Below are 27,165 nucleotides of genomic sequence, written 5' to 3'. Positions count from 1 at the left end.
TGTGATTGGTCTACTCTGCTCTGATTGGTCAGATTACCCAGTTTGTTGTGATTGGTCTACTTTGCTCTGATTGGCCAGATGACCCAGTCTGTTGTGATTGGTCTGCTCTGCTCTGATTGGTCAGGTGGCCCAGTCTGTTGTGATTGGTCTACTCTGCTCTGATTGGTCAGATGGATCAGTCTGTTATGATTGGTCTACTCTGCTCTGATTGGTCAGATTACCCAGTCTGTTGTGATTGGTCTACTCTGCTCTGATTGGCCAGATGACCCAGTCTGTTGTGATTGGTCTACTCAGCTGTGATTTGTCAGATAGATCAGTCTGTTGTGATTGGTCTACTCTGCTCTGATTGGCCAGATGGCCCAGGCTGTTGTGATTAGTCAACTCTGCTCTGATTGGTCAGATAGATCAGTCTGTTGTGATTGGTCAACTCTGCTCTGATTGGCCAGATGACCCAGTCTGTTGTGATTGGTCTACTCTGCTCTGATTGGTCAGATGGATCAGTATGTTGTGATTGGTCTACTCTGCTCTGATTGGCCAGATGACCCAGTCTGTTGTGATTAGTCTACTCTGCTCTGATTGGTCAGATAGATCAGTCTGTTGTGATTGGTCTACTCTGCTCTGATTGGCCAGATGACCCAGTCTGTTGTGATTGGTCTACTCTGCTCTGATTGGTCAGATGGATCAGTATGTTGTGATTGGTCTACTGCTTACAGCATGTTTCAGAAACAAAATGGTTATTATTATATCTGATTTTCAGCTCCAGATCTTCCTCAGCACTTGATACACAGTGATATGAACAGTAACGATGGCTTTGGTTTTACCGTATCACAGTAAATTATCTCCATCCAGTCCTCCCAAACTTCATCTTCCTGAATTCAACTACCATCGAAAGCCCGAATGTTTCCTCCATGCTGTGTTTCCCAGAGGAGTGTGGGGAGTTCCAGGATGTTTTCAGCAAGCAGCTGACCACTAAACTTCAACCTCATCAGCCATGGGACTGTGCGATTGAGCTGGTACATGGAGCCACCATGCCCAAAGGGAAAGTCTATCCTCTGTTGATCCCGGAGCAGAAGGCCATGGATGAATACATCAAAGAAGCCCTGAAACAAGGGTTTATTCAACCATCTACCTCCCCTTCCGCTTTGAGCTTCTTCATGGCCAAGAAGGATGGAGGCTTCCGGCTGTGCATTGACTACAGGGCTCTCAACGATCAAACAATCAATTATCGCTGTCCTCTTCCCCTTGTCCCATTAGCCCTGGAAAAACTGGAAAAGAATAGAATACCGCCTTCGTAACACCTTCAGGCCAATATGAGTACCGGGTTATGCCATACGGACTGACCAACTCACCTTCTGTGTTCCTGGCTTTCATGGATGAGGTGTTCCGAGACATGCTCCATCATTTCATTATCATCCAGCAATTCGCTATCAATGACATTCTCATCTATTCTCAGAATCTGGTTGAACACCGCAGGCTCGTTGTGCAGGTCCTTCAATGACTCAGGGAGTACCACCTTTACCTGAAATTGGAAAAGTGCAAATTCCATCGTCCCTCCATCCAATTCCTCGGTTACATCATTGATGGATCTGGCATTCAGATGTACCAGGGGAAGGTCACCGCCATTAAAGACAGGTTACAACCCACTTCCGTCAAAGCATTTCAACGCTTCTCAGGATTTGCCCATTTCTATCGAAAGTTCATCACCAACTTCAGTCAAATCGCTGCACCATTGACCACACTCCTCCTGAACCGACCCAAGTCTCTGTCCTGGAATTCAGTGGCCACCAATGCTTTCCAACAGCTGAAGAATGCATTTTGTACCACTCCCATCCTAAAACATCTTGATCTTGACTTCGCCTTTGTCATAGAAGTGGCCGCATCCACCAGCGGAGTCGGAGCAGTACTCTCTCAGGGGCAGGGTGAGTCAGCAGTGCTTCATCCATGTGCCTTCTTTTCAAAGAAACTGATCAGGGCATCCAGGTTACCAGCAAACCCTCTCGATCCTCCGTGAACGTTATTGGTGGCCCAGTATGACCCAGGATGTACAACATTTGGTCCGAGGCTGTTCCACATGCACTATTTCAAGACACCTTCCAGATGGCAAACTTTAACCATTGCCCATTCCCAATAGACCCTGGTCTCACCTTGGCATCGACTTCGTCACAGACTTACCACCCTCTGACACAAACACCTGCATCCTGGTTGTAGTTGACTGTTTCTCTAAGGCTCTAAGTTTACTTCATGTGTGTGGAAAGCCTTCTTCCATCTGCTCGGGTAAGCTTTGAAATCTGCTGTGTCGGTAAGCTTGTCTTCAGAATACCACCCTCAGACAAACGGCCAAACAGAACGCAAGATCCAGGAAATCAGACGTTACCTGTGGTCATACTGCCACAACCATTAACACAGCTGGAACCGTTTCCTACCATGGGCCAAGTATGCACAGAACTCCCTTCGTCAGACCACTACCGGGCTTACACCCTTCCAGTGCATACTCGGCTACCAACCGCCCATGTTTCCCTGGTCAGGTGAGCCGTCAGCTGTGAACTACTGGTTCTAGGAGAGCGAGAGGGTGTGGGACTCAGCTCATATCCACCTTCAGAGGGCAGTACGGAGACACAAGATCCAGGCCGACGCAAGAAGAGCAGCGACACTCATTTACCATCCAGGGCAGAAGAATCTGGCTCTCTACCAGGGACATCCGTCTCCGGCTGCCTTCCCGCAAGCTAAGTATATATACAATATAACGTATGCAACGTATGCGTATGCAACGTTTATACATCAGGCCCCTGGCCAGACTCCGCGATGGGCTCGGGGACGAAATTGACCTCTGGCATTTGCTCTGTCTCTCGCTTCATGGCAGGCTCGACCTCTGAAAATCAGTCAACAGAACAAGGAACAAGTGTGAGAATAATTAGAAACTAGAGTGACAACTATACATGACATGATTGTGACACTTGTATAGTGTGGTGTATAATGAGGATATATTTAAATGTTGAGGTAATTATCTTGTGTTTCACAGGAAAGGCCCTGAAATTGAGCCCCGGTGCAGAGGAGGTGGCAACGTTTTATGCAAAAATGCTTGACCACGAGTACACAACTAAAGACATATTTAAAAAGAACTTCTTCAAAGATTGGAGGAAGGTAACATGCTTTTCAAAACATTACTTCTCTATTATTATTGCTCTCATACTATTCACAATTGCCAGTTTTAAGGGAATAGTTTTATCAGCCAATGGAAATGTGCAAAAGTTTGAAAATGTCATTATTCTTATAGAAACATTGTCACAGTGTCTTATAGAAACATTGTCCCACAAATGTTTCTTGTAAGGAAATGACATCAGAGGAGAAGTCAAAGATCGCTGAGCTGAAGAAATGTGACTTCACTGAGATGCACAAATACTTTAAAGCACAATCTGAGGCCAGAAAACAGATGTCAAAAGAGGAGAAACAGGTTAGAATGCCACCAACACATATATGCTGCTGAAATACAAACTGACTATTAAACTGAAAAATTCATCTTATTTTCAAAGAAAACCAAAGAAGAGAATGAACGCATTCTGCAGGAGTATGGATTCTGCGTCATGGATAACCACAGGGAGCGGATCGGCAACTTCCGGATCGAGCCTCCAGGTCTGTTCAGAGGACGCGGGGACCATCCTAAGATGGGCAAACTGAAACGCCGCATCCGACCCGAGGACATCATCATCAACTGCAGCAAGTGAGTCCCTAATCATGCTGTATTATTACTATTTTCATGGCGTAGAATAATAGTAGAATTATAAAAAAAAAAAAACTAATTGAATAACTCAAATAGACGAATCTCTCTTTGCGGAGAGCGGAGACATTGCAACGACAGCAACCCTACAGCAATGACAGCAAGAAATAGAGCTGTGCGATTTTAGTGCATTTCTTTCCTTCACAGCTGTTATGATTCCTGTCTTGTGTTCCCCTTGTCTTGTGTGGACATTTGTCATTTCCTGTCCTGTGCCATGTTTTGTAGTCCTTTGCAGTTTTTCTTGTTTATTAGTCTCCCCAGGTGTTTCTAATTAGCCACACCCCCTTGTTTTCTTGTTTAGCTTGTTTGTCTGTGTATTTGAGCCCTGTGTCTAGTTTCAGCCTTTGTGAGTTCTTGATGTTGTATGTTGGTTGTTCTGTTCCCGAGTCCTGTTCGCTAGTCTGAGTTTGTCTTTGTCAAGTTTTGAGTTTGTTTAAATAAAGTGTGCTGCACTGCCTGCTCCGCCCTGGCCTCCCGTCCTGCCGCAGTCTCCAGGCCCTCTTCCGCTCCATGGGCCTGGCCCTCCATCCCACTCCCGGGTCCGCCTCCACTCCACCTCCGCTCCACCACCCTCCTGGACTGTTTCCTGAGGAGCTTCTGGAATCCTCTCCTTAAGTGGGGGGCTCTGTTATGATTCCTGTCTTGTGTTCCCCTTGTGTTGTGTGGACTTATTTCATTTCCTGTCCTGTGCCATGTTTTTTAGTCCTTTGTAGTTATTCTTGTTTATTAGTCTCCCCAGGTGTTTCTAATTAGCCACGCCCCCTTGTTATCTTATTTAGCTTGTTTGCCTGTGTATTTAAGCCCTGTGTCTAGTTTCAGTCTTTGTGAGTTCTTGATGTTGTATGTTGGTTGTTCTGTTCCCGAGTCCTGTTCCCTAGTCTGAGTTTGTCTTTGTCAAGTTTTGAGTTTGTTTAAATAAAGTGTGCTGCACGTGGATCCTGCTTCCTCCTATGTTTCAACCGCAACGTTACAACTCTTTCGCTTTCTTTCCTCCCTAAAAGACCAACCTGAAAGGGGTCATGAACTGGATTTTTTTAATTATTTTATTATGTTTCCTGAGGTGCACTTATAATGTTAATATGATTTTTACATGAAAAATAGTCAAATTTTACAAATAAAAATGTACAAATAAATGGCTAATTTTGATCCTGATTTTATCCCCTGATTTGAATGCTATGTTTGAAGGGGTGTGTCTGCTATGAGACTTCAGTGTAAACGCCCACTGCTGTGATTGGCTGACATCTTTGCATATGAAATAAGTACTACATGTGGAACCCTCTCGAATACTTTTACGACTTTTTTACTATTACAGCTGTCAAGAATAACGAATCGTGAAAAGTATCTATTCCCATCACATGAAAGGTTGCAGTGATGAGCATTGAGCAGATGACAGCTCTGAGAATGCAGAAATCGCGTTGCAATGATGAGATCTCATCATTGCAACGCGATTTCTGCATTCTCACGAATGCTTTAACCATAAATAACAAAGCAAATACTGTGTTTTGAAACGTACTGGATTTTTATATTTTAACAACCTCTTAAAGGTTGGGTAGGTAAGAATTGTCTAAAGAACTTTTTTTCAAATTGGCTTAAACTGTCTTTATATACCAATACATAATTAAAATGTAAGTACTTTGAAAAAGAGAGCATAAAAATTGAGTGACTATAGTGTATTTAATCTTCAAAAAACACAGCTCATTAATTCCTACCGGGACGAAACAAGTGATTGGCTTGCGCGACTGTCACTCTCCGTCGCCATGACTACCGCGCTATTACTGGCTCTGCCCACGTGCGCGCAGTCGCGCACCCGTTTTTAGGTGGGAGTGAATGGAATTAATGAGCTGTGTTTATTGAAGATTAAATACACTAGAGTCACTCAATTTTTTATACTCTCTATTTCAGAGTACTTGCATTTTAATTATGTATTGGTATATAAAAACAGTTTAAACAAATTTGAATAAAAGTTTTTTTAGACAATTCTGACCTACCCTACCTTTAACTGTCAAAAGATAAAGGAAAATTTTAATTCTCAGTTCACGACCCCTTTAACGTCCAAATCAGCAATATTGTCTATTGTGCAATATTAGATAATAATAAGAGTTAAACTGCATTAAGCTGTGAAAGAGATACTGTTCTCCAAGCGGCTTTCTGTGCGTGTGCAACTGTAGTAGACGCTTCGGGTTCGTGCCTAAACAGTTAAAAACACTCAGAAATATTTCAAAATGCCCAGCTTGGTGAGTATTCACTTAAACACCGTCGGTTATGTCTTAAGTGAACATAAACAGTTGGGAAATAGTCACGTGTGTATGTGTAGTATATTGGATCTGTGCATTCAGTCTTAAAGTGACAGCAGCCTAATAAACCTGCTGTATGTGTCAAACAACAAAAGACAAAGAGAAAATCACTCACTGCTCTTTAGTAGATTTACTAGGATTAATATATATTTATACAGTAAAGACTATGCAGTGTTGGTTTAAATTTGATTACTTTCTGTTGATAAAGACTTCTGTTGTTTACCATTATTATTTATTTCACTGGAATACTATATTTGTTAAGCTCCATGCTGTTCCTAATCACCTCTAAGAGAAGGAATGGAAGATCTTGCAATAATTAAAGAGTTGTCAATTCATGATACTTTCTCATCGCTTACATTTTTAATACTTAAAATACATTGTTGTTATGAATAGTATTATTTATTTCGGTGATCGGTATCCGTGATCATATCGGCCAATACTGCTTCCAGTGATTGGTGAAAAAATTGGCACCAAAAATCCTGATCGGAGCACCCTTACCAAGAGCATGATCTGGGTGACGTGATCTGTCATTCGTTTTTCTGCCTTGTTAAAAGAAGTACAGAGTTTACTTTAAAAAGTGAAATAGTATACTTTTCTTTGCATGTTAATTGCAATTGCATGAAAATGTACTAGAGTTTAAACTTATATTAAATACAATTAGTTAAACTTTTGAGTGCTTTTTGACCCGCTTAATTAGGACTTTAAGTAGATGTCATTTATATGTAATTTCATAATTACGTCTATTGAAATATGGTTAAAGTGTATAGTGTACTGCTGAATGTGCAGACAATTGTTTCTGGTAAACTAAACTATAGTTTAATGTCATTTCTATTGAAACTAATGTCATGTTTTATTAAATATATTTGTAGTTACTTATTTGTAATGATGAAGTTGCAATTTAGTAAATTTAAAATATATTAACATCAAATGTAATATCAAAAAACACTAAAGTTCAAATTAAAAAGTACTCAACACATCAAAATAAGTGTACTTCTTTAATATTATTAAAACATAGTGATTTAAAATGTACTTTACAGTAAATTTTTTAATTTGACATTAATACAAAGTGCATATTTTAAAAGCGTACTTAAGTGTGTTAAGAAAACAGTCATAAGTGTACTCTCTTTAAGTGCACTTAAGTGGGCTTTTATTTCATTAATATATTTTCTGTGAAAACAGTTTTATTTAACAAAAAACATACTTTAAGATTTGAAGTACACTATTTCAGTACAATTAGGCACACTTCACAAGGGTTAGCTAAGTGGTTAATGTAACCTAAAGGCTTCTGGTTGAAACACCAGGTAGAGGAATTGATGGAGAGTTTCTGAGATGATAATCACTGATCAAAGCACTTGAGCTCCGGTTCCTCCAGGATTATTCTTTCTCTAGTAAATGTAATTCTTGGTAGAGAAGTGTTTGGCAGAGTTTTAAGTACTGGCCCACAGCCCGTATATTTAGCTGGCTATTGTTGTAGTTGCAGAGCGGTCAGTGTGATGTTGTTGTGGCCCTCGTGAAGGAGTTGTTTATCCTGTGAGTGTGTCAGAGGCCCGCTTCCTGTGTGTGTGTGTGTGTGTGTGTGTTGTGGCCGGTCTGATCCTGTTTTTCTTGAGCAGATGTGTCATGTTCAAACTCTGATAACATCTTTCATGCAGATCTCCAACAGAAGGAATGTCATTTCCCAATATAACTTAGTTTTTCATATCAGAGTTTCCACAGTAGATTCCAGATCTTCAAGTAAAACCTGTTTTTAACAAGCTGTAAAACTTGAAAGTGTTTTAAGGCGAGTGTGACCGTCTCCCATTGTCTGTTGTCCTCAGAGATTCGGTTCACCCCAGACCCCCCCCAGGCACCAGGTGGAAGGAAGTTCGTCATGACAACAAAGTCACATGGCTGGTGTCGTGGACGGAGAACATTCAGGGCTCCATCAAATACATCATGCTCAACCCCAGCTCCAGAATCAAGGTCAGAAACGGCTCTTTACTTCAGACGGGGGTTTGATTTTTCAAACAACACTTAAGGCGAGACACTACAGGTCAATAGGGTAAAATTTTTAACTAGCAGATATCACCATGAAACTTTCCCAGTTGATTACCTACATGAAGATGAGAAAAAAATGTATTACAAGTTTTCTGTAATTTAATGTTTAAATATGCAAATTAGGCAATATCTAATTAAATATGCGCTAATTTGCATATAGTTTATATATATTTATTTATATATTTTATTTGCATATATATTTAAATCTGAGTAGTGGATAAAGCCAGGTTAAAAATGATTTTTTCATTGTGTTCACATATTAGATGGGAAAAAAATTATAGAGGGATTTATGGATATCTACTTTTGCTATCCTGTAAATCAGAATATACTGTCAATAGCCTTAAAAAATGATTTTCGCCATGTTTTTTGGAATAAAATGTTATATAAATCAGGCTAGGAATAATATATTTACAAATCCCTCTGTAAATGTCTTCATAATATAACTAGGTTCAAGACTGGACAGTTTGGTGTATATAAGTGCTACTGAAATGGAGATTTCGGACTTGGAGTGTGAGAGAAAAGTCATTTTGAGAAAACGGCCTTTAAAGATTTATCATCAGCCAATGAGATTGCACATTCAGCCCTTTTACTTTCTTTAAAAGGAAATGACCAAATTGGAAATGAGCATATTTAAACAACGCCAACTTTTGTTGAATTTTTGAGAAATCTACAGACGCAAACAGACACAGTGTAGTAAAATAAAGACCTAAATGTGTATTTCAGACTTTTTTTCACCACAAGTCTGAAAGAAGACATGTTATTGAAGACAAATATCCAAAAATCTCAAAATTGACTAGTAAAAGAAAAAAAATTTGCCTGCCGTGTCTCGCCTTAAAAGTGTCCTTTCACGACACGTCAAGTCCCACACCAAGACTGAAGTGTCCTCTATCTCTCTGCAACACCTCACGTTTAAAACTGTGGATTGTGGAGTATAACAAGAACAGACTTGGCAGACTTGTAACTGATGTCAGTAATCTCAAATTCAGTGTTTATCTGAATATTTAGCCTATTGGCCTGGCCAGTGTATTGGTCAGTCACCTATATGTAATGGAGGGTGTGTGAGCGTGACGTCACCGTCGGACGGAGTGACTGCGGTTACACACACTGAGTGGCAGCATTTGTTTCAGCGTGAATGCCGAGAAAAACCCAAAACACATCTAAAACGGGAAAGAGGTTTGCGATTGACTGTACAAACAGATTTGACAAGAAATCTGAGGTATACTAATAATATAAATTAATGATTGCAATAATTAAAATGCAAATTAATAATTTGCTTTATGTATTTCCCCGGCGTCGAGATCAGGCACAGGGAACACGACTCCTGGCTGCATTTCAATATCCATGGATCACTGGATCTTTGATTAGTTGTAAGGAACACTATATCCAGTCCAACCTTTAGTTTAAACTGATAATCGTTTGTTTTACTTGCGTTTTGCCACTCATTCCGGCTGAGAGGGGCGTGTTCCTGCGGGAAAGTGACGTCAGTGCATTCCCTCTATACTAGTGATATCCAGTTTGCAAAGGAATCGTTCAAGTCAAGTCAAATAAGTCAAGTCAAGTCAAGTCATCTTCATTTATATAGCGCTTTTAACAATGTAGATTGTTTCAAAGCAGCTTTACAGAGATAAACGTATAATTTAAAGTAACAGAGATTGTTTTGGCTTTATAGCGGTTCTTTAATAAAGTTATTTTCCAGCTAAAGTTGGTTTTGATTGATTCGCTTCCGTCGCAACGATCATTTGTTATTAAATTAGGGGCCGCTAAGACGACACCATTCTCTCTACACAGACTTTAAACGCGAACCTGTGAGAAACGCTGATGGCGTTCACATGCGCATTTAGAATTGGTTCTATACTTATGTGCGTTTGAATATATGTGCGCAGGTTTGTAATTCCCTACAAACCAAGCCTAAACAAAGTACTGGTGTTTCCTTATAATTTTTGATACAGAATTTTATTTTATTTTATCAATTCGGGGTAGATACGCGAATTGAGTTTCCCGACAACGCCTTATCTGTAGAGTGGTAGTGGGATCCTCCATAGGGAGAGACTAGTTGGCACTTCAGCACTGCGTTGTCATCGGGTCCAGGCGAAGGTCCTTCGTCAGATCTGAATACGGCCTGGATCCGGCAGGCTGCAGGAAAACCTCGGGATAAACAAAAGACACTAAAATTAGCGTAGATGCCATTCTTCTCATGATGTAACGAGTACATCAGGATTTATGGGAAGTGTTCCCGGTTCCAGCTGACCTAATCTATGCAGCCTAACACTGAATTATAGAAGTCTATAATGTATTATGTGAATGCTAGGTCAAAGAGATGTGTCTTTAGTCTGAACTGACAGAGTGTGTCTGCTTCCCGGACAATGGTAGGAAGACTGTTCCAGAGTTTTGGTGCTAAATAGGAAAAGGATCTACCGCCAGCAGTCGATTTTGATATTCTAGGTATTATCAACTGGCCGGAATTTTGAGATCGCAATAGACGCGAAGGACTATAATGCGTTAAGAGCTCGCTCAAGTACTGCGGAGCTAAACCATTTAGTGCTTTGTAAGTGATCAGCAATATTTTAAAATTGATACGATGTTTAATAGGGAGCCAATGCAGTTTTGACAGAACGGGGCTAATATGGTCATACTTCCTGGTTCTGGTAAGAACTCGAGCTGCTGCGTTTTGAACCAGCTGTAGTTTGTTTATTAAGCGTGTTCATTTAAAGCTCTGTTGTTTAGTGATTTGGTCCTATGATGCTTTATTTACATGTTCATCTTTCTTTAGTGTGTAATGTTGCTGTTTGAGCACAAAGTCCCTCTAGCGGGAGTTATTCTCTATATCAGTGTCACTAGCCTCGTTTCCATTACAATTCAAACTGCGCAAATTGAAATTGTGAATTGTAAATACGCCCAATGGAAACACGTCAATTTTGCAAAAACTGCCATTTATCGCAAAAAAGTTTTTACGCTCGCATGAGGAGGTTTTCAGGCAATTCCATCCATCCATCTTCTTCCGCTTATCCGGGGCCGGGTCGCGGGGGCAGCAGTCTAAGCAGAGATGCCCAGACTTCCCTCTCCCTAGACACTTCCTCCAGCTCTTCCGGGGGGACACCGAGGCGTTCCCAGGCTAGCCGGGAGACATAGTCCCTCCAGCGTGTCCTAGGTCTTCCCCGGGGTCTCCTCCCAGTGGGACGCGCCCGGAACACCTCCCCGGGAAGGCGTCCAGGAGGCATCCGGAACAGATGCCCGAGCCACCTCAGCTGGCCCCTCTCGATGTGGAGGAGCAGCGGCTCTACTCTGAGCTCCTCCCGAGTGACCGAGCTCCTCACCCTATCTCTAAGGGATCGCCCAGCCACCCTGCGGAGAAAGCTCATTTCAGCCGCCTGTATCCGGGATCTTGTCCTTTCGGTCATGACCCAAAGCTCATGACCATAGGTGAGAGTAGGAACGTAGATTGACCGGTAAATCGAGAGCTTCGCCTTGCGGCTCAGCTCTTTCTTCACCACGACAGACCGATACATCGACCGCATTACTGCAGAAGCTGCACCGATCCGTCTGTCAATCTCCCGTTCCATCCTTCCCTCACTCGTGAACAAGACCCCAAGATACTTGAACTCCTCCACTTGAGGCAGGAACTCTCCACCTCCACTCTCCACCAATTCGAAAAAGAAATATTTCGCAAAACTGCGATGGAAATGCATTTACAGGTCAGCTGACGTAGATGACGCGGTGTATTTGGACAGAATACGAGAGTTCTTTATTAAATTCATACAAGACAAAAGAAATACAGGAATACTGGATTCTAAACCTCAAATAAATGCCACAATCAAGACCTCGAAGCAGATATGAGGGAGAAACACCCAGAAACACCTCATATGTGCCGCTCACAAGTATAATAAGGGTCTTTCCTTACCATTAATGCTTGGAAAACACACTTATATCTCCTTCGATTAATAATAATGGCCAGTGCAGTGGCTGGGATGTAGTACATAAACCTACCAATGTCCATTACCATGGTTTTTGGAATGATTTTACTTATCGCGAGAGGAAAAACTGAAGTAATCGCATTACATCGGTTAATGGAAACGCCGTCATTTCGCAATAGTTTTTTGTCGACATTTAGAAAAAAATCGCAAAAGTTTTGCGCAAATCTGTAATGGAAACGCGCCTACTGTTTCTGAACTCCCTGAAATGCCTCCATTTGTAGTCTTGAGTTTCTTCCGGGAACGAACACATCACAATATTCCTCATTTAAATAATTCATACGCAGAATAAAGGGGCGGGGCCTGTTGAGTGAGTTAGTAGTGTGTTGAAACTGGCGGTTATGGTAAGGGGCGGGACATTTCCCAAACACACTCGAAGCGCCTGACCAATCACAACACACTGATCCAGCCGACCAATCAGAGCACAGTGTGCTTTTCAGAAGGAGGGGCTTCATAGAGACAGGAAGTAAACAGAGCGTTACTGACAGACTGGGAAGATTGTTTTTTGATTTGCCGGTTGGGTTAGGAGAAGCCACCTTACAGGACTGCGCCTGAAAACTTCTGACACTGCCTGAATTTCGTTAGAGGACTTTCGGCCTAGGCTCAAAGGAATTTTTAGGATTCTCAACATCATGTGAACCCGGCTTTAGAATGATTTCTGAAGGATCATGTGACATTGGAGTAATGATGCTGAAAATTCAGCTTTGATCACAGGAATAAATGACATTTTACTATATTTCCAAATAGTTCAAAACAGAGCGTTTTGAAATAATACTTGAAAAAATTACTTTAAATTGAAATAATAATGTAATAATATTTAAGTTTTTACTAATTGTTTTAATAAATGAGCATAAGAGACTTTCCAAAATCTTAACGACCCCTAATTTTTTTATGTGAAAAAAAACGTCCAATGAGGAACTTCTGACACTTTTGAGTGACTCAAATGATTTGTGGAATCAGTTCAATGAAATTAAGAGTTATTTACTGGTTCAACTGGTTCAATTCTAGTTAGGGTTTGTGTGTGTTTTGTGTGTGTGTCTCAGGGAGAGAAGGACTGGCAGAAGTACGAGACGGCGCGCCGGCTGAAGAAGTGTGTGGAGCGGATCCGAGCGCAGTACCGGGAGGACTGGAGGAGTAAAGAGATGAGGATCAGACAGAGAGCCGTCGCACTTTACTTCATTGACAAGGTCTCACTTCATTACACACATTCTGCTGTTTAAATCACTACTTTTAAAAAGTACCTCTTCATCTCTTAAGGAAAGTTTCTGCAAACAAAACTGCAATGGTGAATCCTCATTAAAGTAAGATAAAGTGGACATATCCTATAATTGTTTTCTTACGATATATAGCAGTGGTCCTCAGGTGTTTTTCATCAGGACCCCCTTGGTAGCTCAACACAAAACCAGTTATTAGTAAACAAGAATGTCCTTAATCAAATGTTAATTTGTTAAAACATGAGGGTGATCTCGTTTGACTCAGGGCAGCAAACGTCCAATCATGAATCACCTCAACACTTTCAGCCCCGCCCTAGCAACCATTGTCGAGCACCTTAGCAACCAAAATCCATAGAGGGATATCTTCCATTCTGAATGTCACAGAGGAATGGGAGTTGGTTTATATCATTCATACTGACAAGCAGTATTTGGAGTTTCATGATTGGCAGCTGACAAGCCACTCCCTAGCAACCAAACAGAGTACCCTAGCAACCATATTGAAAGACCTATATCTCTGCATCAGAACATTGTATAGAGATGGGGGTTGACTCTTTTGACACATGCTAGCAAACAGGACTTCCAACATGCTACACATGCTAGCTGTGAATAGCTACATGCTAATAGCGATTAGGTAAGGCTAAATCATGCCAAGAAAATGCTAAGAATTCCAATAGTAACCATCTATGACAACTACCAACCACCTAGTAGCACCATAGCAACCACCCAAAATAACCTAGCAACTGCCTAGCAACACCATAGCAACCACCCAGAACACGCTAGAAACGCCCTAGCAACCACATAGCAACACCATAGCAATCACCCAGAACACCCTGGCAACCACCCAGAATACCCTAGTAACCGCCTAGCAACACCATACCAACCAACCAGAATACCATTGCAACCACCTAGCAACCACCCAGAACGCCCTAGCAACCGTCCAAAATACCCTAGCAACCACCTAGCAACAGCATGGCAAACACCCAGAACACCCCAGCAACCGCCTAGCAACACCATAGTAACCACCCAGAACACCCTGGCAACCACCCAGAATACCCTAGTAACCGCCTAGCAACACCATATTAACCACCCAGAATACCATTGCAACCGCCTAGCGCCTAGCAACCACCCAAAACGCCCTAGCAACCGTCCAAAATACCCTAGAAACCACCTAGCAACAGCATAGCAAACACCCAGAACACCCTAGCAACCACCTAGCAACACCATAGCAACCACCCAGAACACCCTAGCAACTGTCTAGCAACCACCCAAAACACCCTAGCAACCACCTAGAATACCCTAGCAACCGCCTAGCAACACCATAGCAACCACCCAGAACACCCTAGCAGCCGCCTTACAACCACCCAGAACACCCTAGCAACCACCTGAACAACATGAATAAGCCATATCTCAGCACCAGTATAGACATGTTTGTTGGCTCGTATTCAATCATGTACCACACTCTAGCAACCGAGTGGCGAGTTTTGCCACTGCAAGCACCACTCACATTTTCTTCAGGAAATGTACATTCTAGCATCATTTAGCAATAGATCAACAGTGATAGATCCTGTATCCTTGGTAAAAGTGGGATAACCCTAATTATGTTGAGTTGCACTAAACCCATATGCAGTTTATTAATCCAAAATCAAAAGTGAACCAAAACAAAACGATAACTTGAAACATGACTTGAAGCAGAAAATAACATGAACATGAACATAACCGTGAACTTGACTTGAAAACATAAACCTCACCAAACAGCAGTTACAGGGAACAACATTAACACACAACAAAGAACAAGGTAAACATGAGGGATATATATATATATATATATATATATATATATATATATATACACAATGAATAATGACTAACAAGTAACTCCTGTGAACAAAAAGACAATGAACCAATGGATCCTAATGAATGAACTGGGCTAAGCTAAGTGCTATCAAAGTGTCGCGGCGCGCCAGAGCGATTGAGTGCACGCACTGAGACGAGAGAGGTATGTATCAACTCGTCTTAGTTAAAGGAGAACTCCGGTCAATTTTAACATTGAGCTCATTTTTTTGTACATTTGGAGTGCTGTCAATACAGAGAACAACGACAAAAATCGGTGTTGCCTACACCGAGTTATTCTATTTTTAAAATTTGCACCCTGTTGACTTCAATGGGGCAAGTACTAAACCTGCTTTTAGCCTCTTAACATCCTTGATGTGTCAATACAAGTGCACAGAAAATGTGAGTGATTCCTTCTGAGTGAACACGAGTGAGTCTGACTGCAGTAGATGTGAAAGAAATTGATAAAAATGATGTTATTTAACCCTTTCATGCATGAATTATGATAACCTCAGTCAGGATTTTTTTCCTATGTGTTTTTATTGCTCTTAGGGCATGAAAAACAAGAATTGATTTTTATTTTATTTTTTTACAATTTTTTCAAAGAGATCTTCAGATGTCCACTTGAGTGGACAGCATGCGGTTATGGTTTAAATTGAAGATATACTGTATTAAATATAAGACAATAATCAAACAGATAAAGTATGTGAATTTAACAAACTAATCAATGCAATTATATCAAATCATGTGAAAACTATAAAATATACAAAAAAATATAAATGCAAAAGATTGCAAAGGCTTCATACAACTTCATACAAGTTGCACTTCGCGTATCTTTGATATCCGAACATGAGGACGTGATTCCATCAGAATTGTCTACAGCCTGTCAAGGTACAACTGTGGAAACCACTCAGATGCTCCCTCCAGTGCACCAGAGTATGGAGATTTACCCTTATTAGCTGATAATTCTGATTATGTTCAAGATGGACATGCACATTTCTATCATAGCCCTCCTCTGAGAAAACCTAGCGATACGTTTTTTTCAATCTCATCTGAAATGATCAGTGTTGGGGGTAACGCATTACAAGTAACATGCATAACCCATTCAGATTACTTTTTTGATGTTACAAGTAAAATAATGTGTTACAAGTAACATGCATTACCTAATCAGATTACTTTTTGATCTAACAAATAATTAACTACAAATAATGTGCATTACCTAATCAGATTACTTTTTGATATAACGAGTAAAGAAACGCATTACAAGTAACATGCATTACGTAATCAGATTACTTTTTGATGTTATGAGGAAGGAAACGCATTACAAGGAACATGCATTATGTAATCAGATTACTTTTTGATGTTATGAGTAAAGAAACGCATTACAAGTAACATGCATTACGTAATTAGATTACTTTTTGATGTTATGAGTAAAAAAACGCATTACAATAACGTGCATTATAAAATCAGATTACTTTTTGATCTAACAAGTAAAGTAATGCATTACAAGTGTCATACATTATGTAATCACATGACTTTTTTCGAAGTCAATGAAAATTACATTCTAATAATACAAATACATTTATTTACAGTAGAAAAAGTCAATGCAAATTAAGTTTTTAAGTTTTAAATTTCAAAAACAATATTCACATTATAATTATGAATTGTAGCTGAAATATAGCCATTGCATGCATGACGTCCACTACAGTGGACATGTGATTAATCAGAGTTTTCTCTCAATCTAAAATCAAAACTTGGAAAATTTTACTGTGATATGACTCATTAGATATTGCTTGATGCTGAAATATTTTTTTTACCTACAAGAGTCTCCTAGGATAGAAGGAATGGGTGGATATTCCGGAGCAACTTGGCATGTCTGACTGACCCTTGGCCATCTTGGTTTGGAGGGGGAAAAAATCGAAACACAAAGGCTTGCCACTTGGTTGCAATTTATAGGATGATGCACCAGGGTCCAATGAAGAGGCTGATGTGCAACTTTGCCATAAAAACCCGTGCAAATTCAAGAAAATGCTTTTTTAATAGCTGTCCACTGTAGTGACCACTATGCGCGAAAGGGTTAAGCCAGCGCAAATACCTTTGTTTACATCCTGTTTTTCGGTTGAAGTCCAAAGTAGTCGATTGCAGAGTACACACGCATAGGTTTAATACCTATGATCACGCGCGTGAACTCGGCAATCGACTACTTTGGACTTAAACCGAAAAACAGGATGTAAACAAAGGTATTTGCGCTGGCTTAAATAACATCATTTTTATACATATCTTTCACATCTACTGCAGTCAGACTCACTCGTGTTCACTCAGAAGGAATCACTCACATTTTCTGTGCACTTGTAATGACACATCAAGGATGTTAAGAGGCTAAAAGCAGGTTTAGTACTTGCCCCATTGAAGTCAACAGGGTGCAAATTTTAAAAATAGAATAACTTGGTGTAGGCAACACCGATTTTTGTCGTTGTTCTCTGTATTGACAGCACTCCAAATGTACAAAAAAATGAGCTCAATGTTAAAATTGACCGGAGTTCTCCTTTAAGGGAATAACATAGTTTAATATGAAAAAATGGTGGAGTGTTCCTTTAAGCGTTTAAAATAGTTTGAATGTGTAAATTGGCAAGACAAAATGATAAACTTTCACTCTGTGATGGTTAAACTTAGCAGTTAATCCGCGAATCACATGTGTGCCGAACCGTGGGGCAGCTGGTCCGTACGGATCACAGATCGACTGCGATCCGATGCACTCCCAATAATTAATGAACACACTTAACATCATGATTGCTATCTTACCAGAGAGGGAGAAAAATCCTACTCCAGTAAGTAAACGTGTCCCTGTCCCCAAAAATGTTTTGTTTTCTCTACGTTTTCTGGTGCGCATCGTTTATTTGTACCACGCGTGCGCACCAGTTATATGCACCCCTTGATATAACATATAAGGGCCCGAGCACCGATGGTGAGAGGACCCTATTGTTTTTGCTCTGTTTCTTCTTCTTCTTCTTCTCCAAAGTGAATCGCTTTTTTGAGGACCTAAACATGCTCGAAAACTCATGAAACTTTGCACACGCTTCAGAAGTGGTGAAAATTTACGTGTGATATGGGTTTCAGAATTGGGTGGGCCCCCCTACATTATTGCCCCGGCTCTACGTTTCACGTACAGGTATGAAATTCGGTACATACATGTAATGACCCAATACCTACAAAAAAGTCTCTTGGAGCTGTTGGAAACTCAGAATCGAAGACCGGGAGACGTTGGGATCGCGTTCAAACAGAAGTTATTCTTTATTGAGAACTTCGCTGTGCGTTGCTGCAGTTCATCCAACAGTCTAATCTAAAGTAACTTTACATGGTATCTTATAGGCATTTTAGGAGGAGGGACTTCTGGAGGTGGAGACAAACTCAAACAAAGCATACAAAAGGTAGGGAGGAGTTGATTCTATCAAGCGAAAACCGGTTAGGCAGGTTATCTGGCTGCTCAACTATTCTGCCCAATCAAGAGAAACAGGCCCAATCAGCATAGCACTATCATTCAAATTGCATAGACGCTAATCCCATCAGTCTGAGTGAACCTGGGACTCCAAGAGCCATTAGAAAACAGGAATTGCAACTTTGCTGAGCAGAATCATTCGTGTGATATCATCATCTTAACCTTAAAAGCTAAATACAATATTCTTCACCGTGATGTTATGTAAGGAAGCATATCTGAAATAGATTCTTAAATTTGTTATTCCACAGAGCGTAGGCCTAAACACAACAGGAAGTCAGCTCTTTTGAACTTCCTCTCAGATTTTGTGCAGTTTTTGCCATTTCTTGATGTTGTACTTTAACAAACTCCTCCTACAGTTTTGATTTGATCATCTTCAAATTTGGTGAGTGTAATCTTAAAGTCCCCGTGAACCGGAAGTTGCAAACGACTTTTCTCCAGTGTTGTGACGTATTTCCAAGTGAAACGGAATATTGAACAGAGGGCAGGGTTTACTCTAGCGCTCCTCCTCTCCATCTCTCGCTCATAGCAGACTAACGGTTTGAGGGGAGTGGTTAAGCGTTTCCCAAACCAAGCCGTCAAACCTACGTCATCAGAAAAAGACGCCATTCCAGACCGGAAGTAACTTTTCAGATTTTGATTAAAGATTACCATGGTAAAAAAAAAATTTTTTTTTTATATTAACTTGCACGGATTAATTGTTCACCACAAGACTAGTAATATGCGCTAACAAAGTAAATAGGGTCAATTTTGATTTCATGGGGACTTTAAGGCCTTTGCGACGTTAAATTGCAAAGATCTTGAGTTTTCGTCGAAGGGTGTGCCTTCGGCGGCCTGACAAATGTGTGGGGCAAAATGGCTCAATAGCGACCCCTACATTATTGCCCCGGCTCTACGTTTCACGTACAGGTATGAAATTCGGTACATACATGTAATGACACAATACCTACAAAAAAGTCTCTTGGAGCGTAGCCCTAAACACAACAGGAAGTCAGCTATTTTGAACTTCCTCTCAGATTTTGTGCAGTTTTTGCCATTTCCAGACGTTGTACTTTAACAAACTCCTCCTACAGTTTTGATCTGATCCTCTTCAAATTTGGTGGGTGTAATATTAATGCCTTAGCGACGTTAAATTGCGAAGATCTTGAGTTTTCGTCGAATGGCGTGTCCTCGGCGGCCTGACAAATGTAGATGTGCACACCCAATTTCAGCCTTTGGGTGATATATGCATCATCAGATAAGTTCTATATTAAAGTTGCTTGCAGTTCCGATGTTGCTAGGCAACCACACACAGCCTGCAGTAACTCAGGCATACAATGTCCAATCTGCCCCAAACTTCACTTGTTTGATAAGCCCTGAACACATGACCATGCTCATATTTGGTTATAGCAATAGCGCCACCTGCTGGTAGCAGGAAGTGTGGCAAATACAAATTACCTTAACATAGTCCTCCTATATTTACATACTGCCCACCGTGCTCTGTTTTCCTAAAGGCGCCGGGTGGCGGTGGCACGGGTGCGAGGGCCCTTTTCTTCGCTGCTTGCAGCTTTAATGTTTGAAGCTGTTCCTATTGTGACATATAACCGAGTGAAACAGCTTCTCAAACAAGAATAAATGTAGGGCGGGACTTGATCTTTGTAGATTAGGAAATGATTGTATGGTTGTGGTTTGCTATTGGTGGATCAGATGTGAGTGACAGGTTGCCCCGCCCTCGTCATTAGAGAAGAGAAGAGATGCCAAGTGGAAGTTATTCTGATTCAAGATTATGAGACACATGGATGAAAAACAATGATGTTCATAGATAAATCAGTTTGGATAAACATTGCAATATTTCATTATAAAAAATAAGAATTGTCCATTGTGTGTGTGTGTGTGTGTGTGTGTGTGTTGTGCAGCTGGCTCTGAGGGCTGGTAATGAGAAGGACGAGGGGGAGACAGCTGATACGGTGGGCTGCTGCTCTCTGCGCGTCGAGCACATCAAGCTCTACCCTCAGCTCGACCGACAGGACTTCGTGGTGGAGTTCGACTTCCTGGGGAAAGACTCCATCCGTTACTACAACAAAATCCCAGTGGAGAAAAGAGTAAGAGAGAGAGAGACATTGTTGATATGAAAATCTGGATTATGGGGAGGGAGGGAATGTTTTTCAATGTTTATAACTAACAAATAAATATCATTTTTGTTGTGTTAGGTCTTTAAAAACCTACAGTTATTTCTTGAAAACAAGCAGCCGGAAGACGATCTGTTTGACCGGCTCAACGTAAGACATTTCACCATGAACATCATCATTCCTGGTGTGCATCTTTAGAGCCTGACGTATTAAATCATATATATATATTTTTTTAAATGTACATTTATTGAAACTTTATGCAAAATATTCAAAAAGAAGGTTTACACATGTGTTTTTAGTTGAGTATCATATTTGAGACATCAGGCTTTTATGGCTCATATATACAGTGAGAAGTAGTTATTTTATTTAGTAAAATAATTAGTGGCAGCTGCTGATATTTATATTGTGAAAATGTAAGATGAAATTCTGAAAGGTTGTAATGTAAATCAGTGAGATCTTCATAATAGTATAGCAGATACATAAAATCCATATATCAGTCATCACTCTATATCTCTAAATTGTCTTAGTTGATATTTAAAAGCTTAGTTTTATGATTAAAGTTCTGTAGTTTTAAAACATATAATGCAATACAATGATGATTGAGAGATTAACAAATTAAAGTTTTGGTCATGTTGATAATTTAGAGGCCATAGAAATTCATGTATTAAATATGATACAGTAGGTTTATAGGGTCAAGGTGACATGCGCCGTCTGCTGTTCCTCAGACATCAATCCTGAATAAACACCTCCAGGAGTTGATGGATGGGTTGACGGCGAAAGTGTTTCGCACTTATAACGCGTCCATTACCCTCCAACAGCAACTCAAAGAACTGACCAGCCGTGAGTCTCTCTCTCCTCTCCTCTTTTCCATATCTATGTACATGGCAAATTATTTGAGAATATCGAAAAGTCGACGCACACACTTTTAATAATTGAAACTTTGGTTTTCATGCTAAAAGTTTATAATAAAACATTTAATCTAGTATTTGTCAATAAAAAAATATAAAATAATATCCTCTAAAATATAATATTATCTTTTTTTATTGCCTTTTTTATTACATCACATATTTTAGTAGTTATCATAAATTAGGTATCATTTGAAAGCTTACGAACTCAGAATTCATCCTGTGAAAACCGTTTTGAAATTGGACATTGCGTTACCATAGAAACGTTACTCTAAATTATTTTATCAGGCTCCTCCCCTTTTTGGTGTCATCTTGTTTCATAATTTATGATCAAAACCTTTTCTAATCTTGACAAAACACATATTGTCAGAAAGGTCTGAGTCTCAAGGTTTCATATTTTGTGACAGAAGTGATATTTGGACAGAACTTTATTAATTTGTTATGGCAGAATGCATACCATTAAATTCAGTGGAATGTATGTCACCCGGTGGCTATTTTTGGTATTACGCCTAAATAAAATCTCATGGGAACTTCATTTTTTGTGATATCAACTTCAAATTTGGAACACAACTTGGTTAGATATATGGCTTTAATTTTATAGTAATTTTTATATATTTTGTAAAGTATATATTTTATATAAAAGAAAACATATTGAGTACAGTATATTAGATTTACTGTAAATTTAAACTTCCATAACTTTTACATACTTCATTTTATTGAAGTGCTTTCAGTAATAACCCGCTGAGTGTTTTCTTTAAAACAAACTTAGGTCTATATTCCAAAGCATTCTTGAATTACAACCATTTAAGTTTGAATAGTGCATTTTAATATCCATAATCCTCAAAAAGGGGGGGTGACAGTTAAGGGGTTAAATATTGTATTTAAATGACTTCAAGTGCCCTTCATGCTGATTGTTACAGCTGATGAGAACATCACTGAGAAGATCCTCTCATATAACAGAGCGAACCGAGCCGTGGCTCTCCTCTGTAACCACCAGAGGGCGCCACCCAAAACCTTTGAGAAATCCATGCAGAATTTGCAGATCAAGGTGAGAGTGATTCAAAAATCACGAGTAATGTGAATTCAGGACTATTTTGTCTGTCATCAGTAAAGGGGGAAACCTTTTGTGTAACGGTATCATATTGTTCTGTAGATAGACGAGAAAAAGAAACAGCTCTCTGCTGCCAGGAAGGAGCATAAAGCAGCCAAAGCCGACGCCAAGACGCTTCGTGATGAGAAAAGTAGAAAGTAAGCAAGCTTCGACTGGCAGTCAGTTTTTAATTCTTTTGTTTTGGAACAAACTGGAAACTGAAGTGTTAACGGCGCGGGTAATAAAACGTGTGTAATGTTATATCAGAGCCATGATAAACGTGTGTGTTTTTCTTCGAGGGCGGTGGACATGAAGAAGAAAGCAGTGGAGAGGATCTCTGAACAGCTCATGAAGCTGGAGGTTCAGGCCACAGACCGCGAGGAGAATAAACAGATCGCATTAGGCACGTCTAAACTCAACTACCTGGACCCACGGATCTCAGTCGCCTGGTAAGAGGAAGACATGCCGTCTCTGTGTGCATTCATAGTGACTTCGCCATGTTGGACTTGATTCTAGTAGTCTAACTTTTCCTTTAGTGTTCGTAGTGTAGATATACTGTAGGTTGCTTAAGTCCTTTCGAGGGGAAAAACATGCAGGCAGGAACAATGGGCTCTGGCAGTTTTCCTCTTGTTTGTAATGTCCGTGGATGGGAAACAGTGGCGGTTTAGGCCCAAGAAGGGTCTCTGCCTCTGTGTGTACTGTCATCAGCCCACCTCTTGGCTTGTTTTTGGGAAAAACTCCCTACTGTGACACAATGCTCACCAGTTTTGTTTTTGGACAAGCGTGGGAAACAATCCTTTGACCTTTACTCATGCTAAATGTGCGTTTGTGAAAGAGATTTTCTTCAGCCGTGATCTCTTGTTTACCACTTTCGTCCGTCCACAGGTGCAAAAAATGGAGAGTCTCCATTGAGAAGATCTACAACAAAACACAGCGAGAGAAGTTTGCCTGGGCTATCGACATGGCAGATGAGGACTTTGAGTTTTAGAGTTTATTTGATATTGTTGATGAATTGTCTATAAAAGGTGTTTATCATGATTGAATCATATTTTTGCTTGTGATTTGATCAGTTAAGGATAGATGAATTTAAAGTAAAACATAAGGCCGCACATTAGTTCAGTGGTTATCTGTTTAACTTAAGCTATTTGAAAACAAAACGGGCCTGTTACTGAGCCTTGCTGAACACCACGTCTTTTCACAAGAAAAGCTGCCAATGTTTCATACCATGCCTTCAGTTTTAGCATCCTTTGGTTTTAGCCTTCAGATATATTGATGAATTGTATATTTTAATATCATTTTTAATAGTCCGTAAGTGAAATAAGAAATGCGTAATGAAAAATCATGTAAATAGATGTTTTAGCTGGCAAATATAAAGAAAAACAATCAGAGGCACAAATGTCATGATGAGGCAATGTGAACAAATGTGAATGTCTTTCTTTGTTAATTTAATATTTCTATCAGGGATGTACATTTTGTTTTTAATGTGTGTAAAGAGCTGTATTTTAACAAGAGAATGTGTCGCTTTTCATTATAGTGATTATCCCTCTGTTTAGCACTGTCCGTCCTTTTAATTGTGCGTTTCATTTCTGTGCAGTTTCTGTGGTATAACAGTTTCTCGTGAAAGCAAAATGATTTATGTTGCACAGCCCTATTTAGATTAAGCTTATATAAAATATATATAAAAAAATATTATTCCAATTAAATTATGAATCCATAATTTATTCAGAAAAAGTCCATGATATGCAGCGTCAACTGTCTGGCCGCTTTGCTGTGTTTATAGAAAAATGTAATTAAAGTCCTGCTTACAGTTTTTAAGAAGATCATACTGTAAATATGAGACGTAGTTGGACTTTTTAAGCTTAAGTTCTTAAGTTTTTAAGTTAATAAATAAATACAAATCCTAGCTTATTATTTATACCAACTGAGAAAAGGCCCACTTGTATAGGACTGTTTTTCTTTCTTTTTTAATGTCTATAAATTACACTGAAGTCATATGGCACATGGTTAGAGGTCAGGCTTTTTTGTAAACGTAATATGCAAGATAAATCACGCCATGAAACATCCTCATTTTTTATAATTTATTGGGCAATATTATCATGCAAGCTTGAATGTTGGTTTTGCTTCGCAATAGTGTAGTAAGACGTCAACAGTTTGCACAGTCCTTTTGTGAAGGTCATGTAATCCTACATTAACCCTTAAGATAAACCAAGTTTAGTTTAAGATTGCTTTTTAAGTCCGTTGATGCATATGGAAATTGTTTACAGTATCGTCCACATTTATGACACAGCGAAATGTAAATGTAAAGCAGAATGGAACTGAAATTATATTGGGTCTTGAATGCAAAACATATGACACTCAAATAGGTGGAATTGGTTAGTTTTTCTGCTGACAATATTAGAGAAAAATGAAGCATAAAGGACAGATTTATACAGAATAGCTTTAGCTAAAGAGCAACTTTCGTTCATTTAGCCTTGTAAAACCTAGAATAAAGGTTTTCAGGTCACATCCTCCGTGCCTTGTGCTCTGAATGTGTCGTGAAGCGATCTGCATCTGTGGCTTTGGTTTATAACCTCTTCCTATGTGGGCATTGTGCAATTGCATGCATCTATCCTGTGACATTATGCTGCGCACCAGTTTTGATTTGCAGAACATGGTGTTCTGTGAGAAAACTACACAAAATAAGGTTATGATTGTAAGAGTTTCAGAATCAGAAATCTATTGACCAAGTGAAACTAATAACCAATTTCACTTGGTTTTAAAATTAAAATTTTCACTTGCCAGCCAATTTGCGACTAAATGTTCAAGTTCCCGGCCATTCTCAAACTCTATACTAGCCAAAACATAAATATCAGAAATAAACCAGATTATCAAAATTGCTGCTTAGATTTAAATATATTTAGTTTGGTGGGTTTTATGCCCCCATGAAACAATACTGCATATTTGACATGAAATGTAAATAAAAAATAAATAAATAAAAACTTAGACAAATTTTCCCAATAATATTTTCCAAACTTCACTTTGAAATAAAAGTTAGTTATATATTTGTAATGTCTCTTTATTTGACATGGACATACAATTACATTGGATGAACCATATGCATTGGTTTTAGTGTTATAGCATGCATGTTAATTTTCAACACCTGTCCACGGGAGGCTTTTAAAAAGAAAATACAATAACAAGACTAATAACAAAAGTGATAACAACAATACCAAAACAAAAACAAAACAAAATAAAATTTCTGGATTAGCAATTAAATTAGTGAATTTACTTATTCTCTTTGACAAAAAAAAACTATTTATTTTGTGTAAAACCATTACATTTGTTTGTCCCACAAACTGCAGTCCACCCTGATACTTATGCATATGCCCTAAATCACATGACTTGCTAGATGTGACATCATTTCCTTCGAGGGAAAGCAACTAGTCATTATTAGTGACTAGAATTAGTCATACATTTTCTCTCTTTTTCTAGAAGACTAACTAATAGTGTAATTTATAACATGTCCACTCTGTTGTGTCAATTTACATTGGACATAATATATATATATATATATATATATATATTTTTTTTTTTTTTTTTAATAGATTTTATAACTTACAATTTCTGGTAAATGTTAATCTTTTGCTACAGTGTTGTTCTTTCCTACCTAGTAATGGGCTTCATTAACTTAAAAGGTCCATCCTGTTATACTTTGCATTGTAAAAATGTCATGTTACAGGGTGAGTAAATGTTTTATGTTATATGTTCCCATGGAATATTTTATCAAAATTATTAGGTTATACTTGATCTTAAGGCCTGGTATAACCACATTTTTCTTATCGACAGACATTTTCTCCTTCCATTAAGTAAAAAAAACAAAAAAACAAAACAAAAAACATATTGAGTCCAAAATCCACCAAACTGTAGGAATGACCCATTTATTATTACATTTGAAATAAAATATCAATAAAACTTAATTCCCAATGAAGTTTCGTAACTTCCAAACACAGCTCCCTCAGAATGAATGTTTAATGGTAAATACATTGAAGTTTAAAGGATAAGATGGCAATTCGTCAGTGTCAAAGTCAGTGCATTAAAAAATAAGTAGAGATTGCTGCGACTCTTGTTTTTTGACTCATTAGTCTTGATCAGACAATAAAAATGCTAAATAATATATCTTAATTAGTCAATATGTAATGAGCTTGTGTGACAACAATGTAGTGTATTACTATTTAAAACATTTCTCGTTCTATAATGCATGTTTCATCTAATATATTTAACGGTGTTCTTGTACAGTAGCCTTGTATCCCTCTCTGTACAAAGCCATAGTTTCATGTTGGCTGTAAGTTTCATAGTTTCTACATAGTTTCCTGTCATTAAAAAGAAGGCAGTACACAGCATATACTGAACAGGGCAACTAGTATTCCATTCTGAACATATACTGCATACTATTTCACATGCTTTATACACAT

At 39.1% G+C, this 27,165-nt stretch overlaps 1 protein-coding gene and 1 long non-coding RNA gene across 6 annotated transcripts in view; one reads left to right on the top strand and one right to left on the bottom strand.

The window, feature by feature from the left end:
• Positions 1-25,520, top strand: part of top1b (DNA topoisomerase Ib) — a 33,342-nt gene extending 7,822 nt beyond the window's left edge. For all 5 annotated transcript variants that reach the window (XM_079848468.1, XM_079848467.1, XM_079848466.1 and 2 more), the window contains exons 10-21: positions 3,020-3,141; positions 3,329-3,451; positions 3,531-3,718; positions 7,887-8,031; positions 13,118-13,261; positions 20,507-20,692; positions 20,801-20,869; positions 21,445-21,559; positions 22,545-22,672; positions 22,778-22,872; positions 23,014-23,163; positions 23,600-25,520. In XM_079848468.1, coding sequence (XP_079704594.1) covers positions 3,020-3,141; positions 3,329-3,451; positions 3,531-3,718; positions 7,887-8,031; positions 13,118-13,261; positions 20,507-20,692; positions 20,801-20,869; positions 21,445-21,559; positions 22,545-22,672; positions 22,778-22,872; positions 23,014-23,163; positions 23,600-23,702 — 1,568 coding nt within the window. In that variant the 3' untranslated portion in view covers positions 23,703-25,520. The remainder of the gene's footprint in view (positions 1-3,019; positions 3,142-3,328; positions 3,452-3,530; positions 3,719-7,886; positions 8,032-13,117; positions 13,262-20,506; positions 20,693-20,800; positions 20,870-21,444; positions 21,560-22,544; positions 22,673-22,777; positions 22,873-23,013; positions 23,164-23,599) is intronic.
• LOC307145408 overlaps positions 1-27,165 on the bottom strand; it is a 1,105,317-nt gene that overhangs the window by 355,792 nt on the left and 722,360 nt on the right. The window lies entirely within an intron of this gene.

This window comes from Squalius cephalus, assembly GCF_949319135.1.
Source record: "Squalius cephalus genome assembly, chromosome: 18".
Lineage (NCBI taxonomy): Eukaryota > Metazoa > Chordata > Actinopteri > Cypriniformes > Leuciscidae > Squalius > Squalius cephalus.
Note: the sequence above shows the minus strand (reverse complement) of the source record. Positions and strands in the feature narration are given on the sequence as shown.